The sequence below is a fragment of the Dermochelys coriacea genome, chromosome 9, assembly GCF_009764565.3.
Source record: "Dermochelys coriacea isolate rDerCor1 chromosome 9, rDerCor1.pri.v4, whole genome shotgun sequence".
Classification (NCBI taxonomy): domain Eukaryota; kingdom Metazoa; phylum Chordata; order Testudines; family Dermochelyidae; genus Dermochelys; species Dermochelys coriacea.
The window spans coordinates 34,990,598-35,002,677 of NC_050076.1; the positions used below are offsets into that span (position 1 = coordinate 34,990,598).

Consider the following 12,080-nt stretch of genomic DNA (forward strand, 5'->3'; position numbering starts at 1 on the left):
CATTTGCTGGGAACTTAGTTGCATTTTCAATCATGATATTCCATTTTTCATTATTGAACAAATCTACATAGCATAGACATGTGGCAGCAGTTAACCTGCAATAAACATCTACTCTTTTAGAAATTATTGAAGGTTACAGGCCTGATGTTGAGAAACGCCATCAGTTATTTGCAGGTACAATTCATAGCACTTTGGGCCTGATCCAACTACCACTGAAGTCAGTGGAAACTGATCAACCCTTAAGACCTCTAATTACCTGATTTGTAGGCACAAAACTGGTAGAGACAGAGTTGAGACCCTTTTAAAAATCAGGTAGTTCATGTTAAGAGAAATAATTTCAAAATGCTTAGAGAACAAACAAATCACTACAAGACATACCAATGCTACTGTACACTGATGCAAAGCAGCAACTTCTCAGGCCCAGTTTTCACTTTTGCAACTTACAAATTAAACTGCTGCACCTACAATGCACACACAGTTTCTATAATTTTTTTACTCTATTGAATGACAAATCAAAAGGCAATTTCTATAGAAAAATATAATCTGAGTGTTTCAGTGGGGTGTTCTAGTACATATAATTTTACAAGCCAAATGTAAGAATCGAAAAGAAAAATCATGCTCCAGAAAAACAAGGGTATTGTTTCAAAAATGTAAACAAATTATGGGAGAAATCATAACTGAAATTTTCTAACATGCAATCAGGTAAAAATATCAAATTTTAAATAGTCAAAAATAATTCTTAACATTTGGCAAAAGAGGAAAACTGTAACCAATTAGAGACAGAAAATAAATTATTTTAATTATACTCTGCTAATTGGATATAAAGTGTTTTGTTCTATTCCTTGATGGTATGCCTTTTTGTATATGCTCAAATAGTTTGATCAATATGGGTCAGTGCAGGAGAAAAGTAGCCTCTATTGTTGCTAGTTCATGGAGGCTTTACAGACCTCCCAGAATACACAGCTATACTTGAAGGTTGCACTGAATTCAAAGGCGTAAGAAATGCTCTCCAGTGGGAGGCATAACAGACATCAATCAGTGCATTCATGATATGTGATACTTCAGTTCACTGAAATAATGGGACAAAAGAGGCAAACATTCATTCAGGCAGGAATGATGTTAAAAGGCCATGTAGAACAAAGAGAGAAAGGTTCTTAGGCCAGGCAGAAGCTGATCTGTCTGTCCACTAGGATAGTGATATAAACTAGAGTCGAGGGAGAGAGGGAGTGAAGAGCAACAGGATCAGAACAGACAACAGCAGAGTGCAAGAGAAGATGGAAGAAATGTACTGTACAGAAAATGAAAGGAGTAGAGAATGTGGATCAGAAACTTCTGTTCTCCCTGTCTCATAAAGAGGAGGACATTCAATGAAACTGAAAAGAGCCAATTCAAAACTGATATAAAGAAGTACTTTCACACAATTCATAATCAGACTGTGAAACTCATTGCCACAGGTGGTTGAAGCCAAGAATTTAGCAAGATTCAAAAAGCAATGGGCCATTTACATGTATATCGAGAATACCCCCAAAATTATAGAAGTAACTATATGTAACCCCCAAGGAGATTACCTAGATTCCTGAGGCTCTGTCTGCTGGCAGCTCAGGGAAAGGCACACTGTCCCTGGTAGGGAGGTTTCAGAGTAGTAGCCGTGTTAGTCTGTATTCGCAAAAAGAAAAGGAGTACTTGTGGCACCTTAGAGACTAACAAATTTATTTGAGCATAAGCTTTCGTGAGCTACAGCTCACTTCATCGGATGCATTTGGTGGGAAACAAAAAAAGCTTTTTTTGTGGGTTTTTTTTGTTTTTTTGTTTCCCACCAAATGCATCCGATGAAGTGAGCTGTAGCTCACGAAAGCTTATGCTCAAATAAATTTGTTAGTCTCTAAGGTGCCACAAGTACTCCTTTTCTTCCTTGTAGGGATGGGGAGCCAAGGCAAACTCAGAGTCTGCCCGGCAACCAATAGGGAGTGAGATGCCCCTCCCAGGGAGTTCAGGAAAGGGGAGAAGCCATTTTTGAGTGAGTCTGGAGCCAGCAAGGGCAGGACTGGATGTGTGGGGAGCTGGTTGGTTCCAGACCTGCATGCAGGGTTCCCCCTGAAAACTGGCCTTTAGGGACCTGAAAGCAAGATCCCTCAGCTGGGCTTTTCCTTCTCCACTGATGATTCCGAGTTTGTAAAGTTTTGCTGGGAAACTTCCCCAGCCAGGCTGAGTTAGCCCTCCAGCTCCCTAGACGAGACCAGTCACCACATGGTCAGCGCTGCTCTGTCTGCTAGTCCAGGGCTGCTGCCTGCTGTGTGTGTGTGTGTGTGTCTCTGAATGCTGGGCTAGGAAGCTACAGACTGGATTTTAGTACAGCTATGTAATTTGCACCTTGAGCCCTGCACCCCTTTGTGGTGAGGGGAAATCCTGGGACCGAAGCAGCCTGATTCCTGCCAGCAGAGATCAGCCCCTCTGTAGTGACTGAGGAGTCCAGAGTCATCTCTGAACCTAGAGGATCATATATGGAGTTTGTGAGGGCACTATCTTTTAGTCAGTCAGTCAGGGAATCTGTTTTGGGGACCCCCCGATTCCCTGAACTGTGTCCTCAAGCCAGGAAATAAGGGTTTGGGGATTTTATAACCTGCTGCATATTAAACCTGTGGAGGAATTTACCACCTTCTCCCACTTGTGAGTCCTTTGGGCTGTATTGAACCCAATCAGCCACACTGCTAAACCACTGCAGAGAAGAAGTTTGTTGGGGCTCTTGATGACCTATGACCACAAAGTAGGCGTACCAACGGGACACTAATCTTACATTTGCTACATCAGATCCTGTGACTGGGGAAAGTCACAAGTATTATCAGCGTGGGCACCAGTGACCTTAAAAATAGTGTTTTACCCTGTTATGTATATTTGTCTCCTGTTTAATATAATTATTGTGTTGAATATATTGTATGTGTTTGTGTTATTTCTTGGAAGTCTCCAACTATCTGGCAAGTAAGTGGGTATTACCCTGTTAGAGTTTTCCTCCCAAGCTGCCCTGGTGACCCTGCCAGGAAGGAGCGAGGGAGGTGCAGGCACCACCAAATAAATTCATAGGAAAAAGTAAAGAAGATACACTGAATGGGTGGCGTGATCCAGAAGAACCCAGACCTGTCCATCAAAATCTGTAAGCAGATTGGCATTAAAGAAGGTAACCGGGTAGAGAGGGGGCACTACATATATTTTAAAAAAAGAGTTTCAGGTTGGCTTTAGCCAACCGGTACATAATACGGATTAAGAGATTCCCCTGGGATCCAGATTATCCCACTACATGTCGCTGGGTTTCCTGCATTTCCTCTTAAGCATCTGGCACTGGTCACTGCTGGAGATAGGATACTGAACTAGATAAATCATAAACCTGATCCAGTATGGTAATTCCTTCGTTCCTAAGAGATGGGTGCTCCTTTGCTTTAGCTCTGTACGCTGCAAGCTGTCCCATAAATCCCCAGCATACGTAAGTGGATTCTCTTTGGATCCAGTTCTCCCATACAGTCAGTGCCTTAAGACACCCACAGCTTGCATAGAGAGAAAGACTACTTACATGCTGTGTTGATTAGGGAGAGAGTTAACATTGTTAATTACAAAGATCTAGATGCAGGTTTTTAAAATAGTAGAGTTTTAGCATCATGGGAGTTTGAATACAAGAGCAGACGCTCTCCCACCTCACCCTAGTAAAGACACACCATTATGAGACATCTTGATCATACCAAAGTCCTAGATGACACCGAGAACTTTTGGATAATCAAGGGGTTTTTTCCCAGTGTAATTAACAAACATCAGAGGAAATGACCCTCTTATGAAGTAGTAGTAGTTTGGCTTATTAAGTTCTGGAAAATCAAGGTTGTACTGCATATGAAAATACAATTGGATGCAAAGGTTTAATATTGTAAGGAAGGAACTCACTATTTCTGCGGTGTGTCCCTTGAAGGTATGATAACATTTTCCTGTTTCTGCACTCCATAATTTGCAGGTTTTATCAAAAGATCCAGTGGCAATCTTGTCACTAAAATGGAAAAAAAATCATTTTTATTTAGAAAAAAATAAATAATGTTAAAGGCAGTAGAAGGAGAAACTGAAGAATTCACAAAAATATATGATCCTTGATATGCCAAAGCAGTATATTTTCAAATCATCTCACGAACAAGCCTAGAGATTAGCGATATATTTATTTTATGACTAAATTGTGGCTGGCACTGTAGAGATTTGCATTCCTTGGGTCAGTTGTACAACACTCTACAAAGACATTCTGTCCCATTTCCACACCAGGTGTCAGACCAAAATCAATGTGAGAGGGAGGACATGATGTAGTTGCTGTGTTAGCGTAAATTCCCTCAGTGCACGCAGATGCATTCTGCCAGATTATTTGATCTTGCAACACACCTTTTAGAAACTGAAGTGTTATTAAGGGAAAACAAACAATTTGCTGGTGCACCATACTTTCTTTGCAGCCTATTTAATTTATATTTCAAATTAAAAAGACAGGGCCAAATTCCCTAGTACATTGGGGCAGGTTTGTGCCTGTCCACCAATGCAAAGTTGTCAAAGCTGGCCACTCTAATTTACACCACAGACTAGACCATCTGTGGAACATCCAAACAGACTTATTAAAAGTCACAAAATGTCTGCAACCTTACAAAGTTGTTTCATATACATTAGCACTGCACCTCAGTAACATCTCTTAGATTACTGGTATAGTAGGTATGTGTGTACACAGCATCTACCTGATGCATGTATCCGAGGAAGTGAACTGTAGCTCACAAAAGATTATGCTCAAATAAATTTGTTAGTCTCTAAGGTGCCACAAGTACTCCTTTTCTTTTTGCGAATACAGACTAACACGGCTGCTATTCTGAAGCATCTCCCTCTGGCTTTCTTGGGACTCATTCCATACCCAATTTGTATTTAAACCTAAGAGAGTGGAAGGTCAATAACATGGAACTCCCCATATATGTCTTTTTCTTTGATAAACCACTCAAAGTTACATTAAGTATCTAATTATCCTCCCAATGAAGGCAAAGGGAGTATTGTCATAGACCTCTACGGGTATGTCTACACTGCCATTAAAAACCTGCAGCTGGCCATGCCAGCTGACTCAGGCTTGCAGGGCTCAAGCTAAGGGGCTGTTTTACTGCAATGTAGATTTTTAGGCTCAGGTTGCAGCCTGAGCTCTGGGACCCTCCCACTGCACAGGATCCTAGAGCCCTGGCTCCAGCCCTAGTATTTACACCACAGTTAAAGAGCCCTTAGCTTGAGCCCCTTAGAACTGGCCAGCTACAGGTTTTTAACTGCAATGTAGACATACCTTATGAGATCAGATTTTAAATGTCTGTTCAATCTTCTTTTTCTCTTGCAATTATACAACCATTCATTTTGCCCAGCTGAAGCGACTGACCACAAATAATAATTAAAATAGTCTCGTAATGAGTCCTATTAGGTGCTCACATGCTATAGTAATGTACGTAGTATAGAAACCTAATGAGTGGTGTTAAACTAATTCTTTTTCTTTGGAAATAGATTTCTAGCTCAACTCTAGCTCAAGGTTGTCAGCAGGTTCATTTTCTCTTATAATATGAAAAAAATACCTGCCATCCACCACTTCTTCATTATCTGGTTTTGTACACACACATCTTAAATATGTACTTTTAACTGTAAATATATTTGGATGATGGAAATAAGAATTCCTTTCTACCTTCTTCTGTAGAGTGTGGACAAAAGCATAATAGAGAAGAGAACAGTTTACTTTTTGAAGCACAAAACTCTCTCATAAAGAAGGCGGCTCTTGACTAATGTAAACCTGTGTACGTGACATCATAGTCTCTCTACACTACCACTGCTAGCTCTGATATAACCCAGACAACTACTGTAGAAAATAGAAGATATGTAGATTCACATTGGACACTGTAGCAACACCCTCAGGATCTCCTATCAATTACTCACCAGTTTTGACCATTTTCTAAGTCAGACCCTTGATAATAATGTATGTGTAGTACTAAATGGATTAACCCACTTAAAAAAGGCGGTTATGCTGGAAAAGCTGATCATTCTAACTAAAGCAACACAAGCAGTCATTACTCTATTTTACTTTAAAGTTTATAGGATAACTATATTTGCAACATAGCAATGTTGGCAATTAGAAGGTGTCTCAAAGACTCTCAAAACCTATTTACCCATAAGGATTATTGAAAGCTATTGCATAGACCACATTTCTGTGTCCCTCCAATGTACGTAGCTCCTCTCCTGATGCTGTGTCCCATATTTTGCATGTTCTGTCGTAGCTACCAGTGATAAAGCTAAAATGAAGAAAGATAAATGAGTTACAGAACTGTAGAAACTTTCTCAGGGCCTGGATCCACAACCTAGTGAAGTCAAGGGGAGTCTTTCCATTGATTTCAGTGGCCTTTGCATCAGGCCCTAAATGTTTTTCCCACATTCCATGGTATCCATGAGAATATCAATCATAGCAAAGATTCTAAATCAAGCAATTTTCAAAACTTTACTAAATATTATATTTTTTAAAAGATAACATTACCAGTGCTCAATGCATTCTCTCCTACTAAAAAAAAAAAACTAGGCTCTCCTTTAGAAGAGATTACAGAGAAAAAATAGTTACAGTCTAATAAACTAACAATTAAGTCAATTACAGCTCAACTTCACTTACAGTGCAAGTCCCAAAGTGCTTAAATGTATTTCAATGGACTTGCACTCCACTTACATTGAAGCCTCAACCCACTGTTGAGAATAGCGCACTTCCACCTTAATTGAATTGGCTCGTTAGCATTGACTCCCCACTTGGTAAGGCAACTCACATCTTTTCGTAAGCTGTGTATTTATACCTCCCTACTTTATTTTCCACTCCTTGCATCTGATGAAGTGGGTTTTAGCCCACAAAAGCTTATGCCCAAATAAATTTGTTAGTCTCTAAGGTGCCATAAGGACTCCTCGTTGTTTTTACTCTAATGTCTGTTTCTTTCTGCTGATCATGCTGGAATACAGCAGCTATCATCAACATATGTGAGAGGGGAGAGTGCCATCAATTGAATCACATCCACCATTTTTTGCAGCCCTATTGGTTTTTCCTTAGAAGTCTGAAATCCAGGTATGGGAAATGCTTAAATCTGTTTAGATACAATCATAACACAAAGGGATTTTTTTTGCAGGATAGATAGGAGCACTGAAATTCACTATTTAATTTCCACATTAAAAATCTTTTTTCCATTAGTAATTATGCATTTTGAATTTAAAAATGAAAACTTACCAGGAACCAGATTTGTTAAATGCTACATTGGTCAGTGGCAATATATGTGCCCTAAGCACCTGAAATACAGGAAAATTAAGATTTGGTGCATTTTCAAATAAAATCAAATTACTAGGACTTTTTGAACTAGCCTAATATCTACTCTTCTCAATATTTTCTTCCCATTTTAGTCATGCTAGCTGAGCAGTTATGACACCAATACATTAACCCCCAGCCAGAAGAAAGCATGTGTGAGCAATTACCACTGTAGAATTCATGCAGAAAATTTCTGTCTTCACTAGGAATTGCAGTGGTGCAGCTATGCTACTGATTGCCTGGCCACAAATGGCTGTGATTGAAGCAGATCCTCTGTGTTTATAAGGCCTGAATGAGCTGTCCTCTCTCTGAATTTCATTCTGTGCTGCCTTCTCTGAGAACAGAGAAGGAACCCTAAGAGTTGCAGGAGGGGTGGGGGAAATAAATGGGCCCTTATGGACCATGAGTGAGGGCTTCCTTGGAAGGTGTTCCAACAACTGCTCTTAGGTGTTTACTGTTAAGCCATATACTACAAACCACTCCATCAACTTGCAAGAAATTATTTTAACTTTTACATTGTGAGATATTTTCAACAAGTATAAGATGTTGTTTTAAAAAAAGGGGAGAGAGAGAGGTGATATCAGAGTTCTACACCCAAGGGTTCACCACAATAAAAGTCTTATCATTGCTGATTTGAAATACAGCAATGAAATTGGTGACATCTCTAAAAAGCAGATGTAAAAATGGAGAAACTCATCAAGATTAAATTCAGAGAGGAGATTTCAAATATAGCCACTGCCTGGATCATTTAGATCCAGGAACCAACTCTTTTCAAACACATGTAAGATCTTTTGGTCAGAGACCATTTGTCTTATTCTTTATATACACTGTCAGACATACCTATGGCACTATATGCAAAGATTTATTAAATAAATAATAATTATTAATATGGCCCTACCAAATTTATGGTCCATTTTGATCAATTTCACGGTCATAGGATTTTAAAAATCATATTTCATGATTTTAGCTCTTTAATTCTGAAATTTCACAGTGTAGTAATTGTAGGGGTCCTGACCGAATAAGGAGCTGTGGGGGGATCGCAAGGTTATTGTAGAGGAGGTTGCGGAACTGCTACCATTACTTCTTCACTGCTTCTGGTGGCAGTGCTGCCTCCAGACCTGAGCAGCTGGAGAAAGGCAGCTGCTGGCCGGTAGCGCAGCTCTGAAGGCAGAGCCACCGCCAGCAGCAGCACAGAAGTAAGGATGGCATGGGGTATGGTATTGCCACCCTTACTTTTGCGCTGCTGCCTGCAGAGCTGGGCCTTTAGTCAGCAGTCATCACTCTCTGGCTGCCCAGCTCTGAAGGCAGCACAGAAGTAAAAGTGGCAATCCCGCAATCCCCCTAAAATAACCTTGTGACCCACTCCTGTAAAACTCCCTTTTGGTTCAGGACCCCCAATTTGAGAAAGGCTGGTCTCCCCCATGAAATCTGTATAGTATATGGTAAAAGCACACAAAAGACCAGATTTCACATTCCATGATGCGTTTTTCATGGCCATGAATTTAGTAGAGCCCTAATTATTAATAATACCAAATTAAAATCAATCTGCCACTATATTTAAGAATAAATTAGTTACATTGCCAACAACTTTCTGTATTTCTCTGGCTATTCTTATACATGACTTGCTTTTCAATAAAACTTTTATCCTTTACAAGCCAGCTTCTGCTAGATCCTATTATATAATGACAACATAACTAGGGCCCTAGCAAATTCACGGCCATGAAAAACGTATCACGGACTATTAAATCTGGCCTCCCCCCATGATATTAGGTCTTCTGTGTGCTTTTACTATACAGATTTCACAGGGGAGACCAGCGTTTCTCATATTGGCGGTCCTGACCCAAAAGGGAGTTGCAGGGGGGTCAGAAGGTTATTTTAAGGGGGGTCGCAGTATTACCACTCCTACTTCTGTGCTGCCACCACATCTGGGTGGCTGAAGAGCGGTGGCTGTTAGCTAGGTGCCCAGGTCTTAAGGCAGTCACCCGCCAGCAGGAGCACAGAAGTAAGGGTGGCAATACTATACCATCCACCCTTACTTCTGCACTACTTCAGAGCTGGGCGACCAGAAAGTGACAGCTGTTGACTGAGGGTGCAGCTCTGCAGGCAGAAGCATAGAAGTAAGGGTGGAAGGTATGGTATTGCCACCCTTACTTCTGCAATGCTGGTGACTCTCCACTCTCCAGCTGCCCAGAATTAAGGGTAGCAGTATCGCAATCCTCCCCCCCCCACCACCTACAATAACCTTGCAACCCCAACTCCTTTATGGGCTAAAATTACAACACCGTGAAATTCAGATTTAAATAGCTGAAATAATGAAATTTATTATTTTTAAAATCCTAAAACCATGAAATTGATCAAAATGGACCGCGAAATGGGTAGCGCCCTACACATAACCGTACTTGTGAAAACCACACCATTTGTTGACATTGAAATGAAGGGATGTCACGAATGCAGCAATTAGAACGTCACTGCAGGACCAAGGAGGAGAAATGGGTAAGGAGCAATGCTACTTAATCTATGGCATATAGGCAGAGCCTCCAGCTTCCTGCTCTTATCTCTGGCTTCCTATGAATCTGTCTATCTCAACAGCCAGCCATAGGTTTCTTTGTTTTTTAATAGCTTTTCCTCCCAGTTGCCTCTAGTCTCTCTCTCTGCTGGTTATCAGATTCCCTCTCACCCCTTCCATATGTAAGGGGACTGTTGCTCCCTTACTAACATTCAGTGGGGGTGTTTTAGTTGCTAGCTCTCAGTGGGAAGGGTCGACGGGGAATCAGAACCCTGAGACTGATAGCCCCCAGGAACAATGGGGAGAGGCCAATGCTCCAGGTATGCCTGAATGACAGGGCGAGCAGGCTAATCAGGGAGTCAGGAGGCCAAGGAGGTTCCATCCTGTGTGTGAGCTGGATTTGCCTGGGTCAGACAGAGTGGGGCTGAGCTAAGGAGAAAGCAGGGGCTCAAGCTGAGCTGGGGAGCAGAGCTGTGCCAGATCCAGAGGGACCAGAAAAGCAGCCCAGAGAGAGCAGATCCTATCCTGGGAGCAGAGCTGCAGCCCCAAAGCCAGAGGCACAGCCCAGAGAGAGCAGACTTGCCTTAAGAGGAGAGCTGCAGCAACCGGGGCCAGAAAAGCAGCCCACGAATCAGGTCAGTGCTGGTAGCAGAGTCACAGAAGCAGCCTGCAGAGCAGACCTGTCCTGGGAGCAGAGCTGCAGCAACCAGAGCCAGAGGGGCCAAAGAAGCAGCCCAGGGAGCTGGAGGCAGAGCAGCAGCAGCACAGAGACAGAGTGGTGCAGCTGGGGCTGGAGCAGTCCAGAGCTGGGTGCGGTGAGCAGCTGGGGAGACCAAGGGGGACCCTGGGCAGCAGGCCTAGCACAGGGAGACGCCTCAGCCAAGAGGCTCTGCAGGCCAGGCTTGAATCATAACCCCGACAGGGCGGGGGCAACACTGGGAAGAAGGGTCCTACCACTTAGAGGCTGAGAGCGTGTGGCCACCACCAGAGCAAGTGTTCAACCACAGCATCCCTGCAGCAAAGCCAGGGCCTGAGAAGAAGGCCTGGGACTTACAAGGAACAGACTGTGAACTGCCCTGACATTCCAGAGACACTGTTTGTGATGTTCCCTGCCACAGAGCGGGTTGATGTGTTTTCTTTAACCTTTCCCATTTTTCCTTATTCCTTTTAATATTAATTGTTGATTAAATAACTTGCATTTGCTTTAACTTGTATGTAATGGTCAGTGGGTCAGAGAAGTGCCCAGTGCAGAGAGAGTACCCCGGAGTGGGGACACCCTAGCCCCTGTCCTAGGTGACCATAGCAGGGTTGGGGGTCAAGCCCCCCCAGGTATCCTAGGCTCAGCCTTGTTGGGGTTACGAGGACTCTGCCAGACAGGAGAGTGGAAGGGGAGTCCTCAAGGGCAGGGAGGCCACAGGGTAAAGGAAGTGGGAGCGAGGACTCAGATCCTTTCGCTAGCCCACTTCACCGGGGTAGTGCAGAAACCAGGAAAATTCCCCACAATAGCGGGACTATTCCCCTGCTTACACATGGCATAGACACTTGTAGGGAATGAATGGGCTACCTGAAGAAGAGAGAGCCCCCAAGAGAAGCAATATAGAAAAGATTAGGAAATTGTGGGCAGAGAATTGACTGCTAAACAGCTAAGGAGAGAAAATGGAGAGGCAGAGATAAAGAGGGGCAAAAATGGAAGCAGTGTAAGATGGTGCAGAATATTGTCACAGAACAGAGAAGACAGAGGGATGTGGAAAATAAAGGGGGCTCAGAGATCTTAGAGGAGGAATTGACAGAAATGGAGGAGAAATAGTTGTGGAACAGCTCAAGGGGGGAGAGAGAGGCTACTTACCAGTTAGAGAGATTTTGCCCTTCAGGGACAGTAGAGGGAGCTGCCCCTACAGTTGCTGCAGTGGAAATGGGCCATGAAGATGTGGAAATTACAATAATTTGTTTTTTTTTCCAAACACCCGCCAGCATATAAATATATGTACATTCGCATAAATAATTATGGAAATATATGGAGATTTGATCTCAAGCTTTTTTAAGGCCCCATGCAGGCAGCACTGGTAGTGAGAAATAAACTCTTTGTGAGAGCATAAATGTATCTGATAATTAGCAACAGAGAGAGGATGATAGATAGATTTATGTTCAAGTTCAGATCCTAACATTTTTCCCAGTACCAACACCCTTTTTTGTAAAAGGCCCAGAGACATAACTGCTCCGTCT

The 12,080-nt window shown here is 42.4% G+C and overlaps 1 protein-coding gene across 5 annotated transcripts in view; it reads right to left on the reverse strand.

Annotated features, from left to right (window-relative positions):
* Positions 1 to 12,080, reverse strand: part of DAW1 (dynein assembly factor with WD repeats 1) — a 34,628-nt gene that overhangs the window by 13,756 nt on the left and 8,792 nt on the right. For all 5 annotated transcript variants that reach the window (XM_038417620.2, XM_038417621.2, XM_043492480.1 and 2 more), the window contains exons 4-6: positions 7,277 to 7,335; positions 6,189 to 6,311; positions 3,925 to 4,024 (exon numbers count right to left, since the gene is read on the reverse strand). In XM_038417620.2, coding sequence (XP_038273548.2) covers positions 3,925 to 4,024; positions 6,189 to 6,311; positions 7,277 to 7,335 — 282 coding nt within the window. The remainder of the gene's footprint in view (positions 1 to 3,924; positions 4,025 to 6,188; positions 6,312 to 7,276; positions 7,336 to 12,080) is intronic.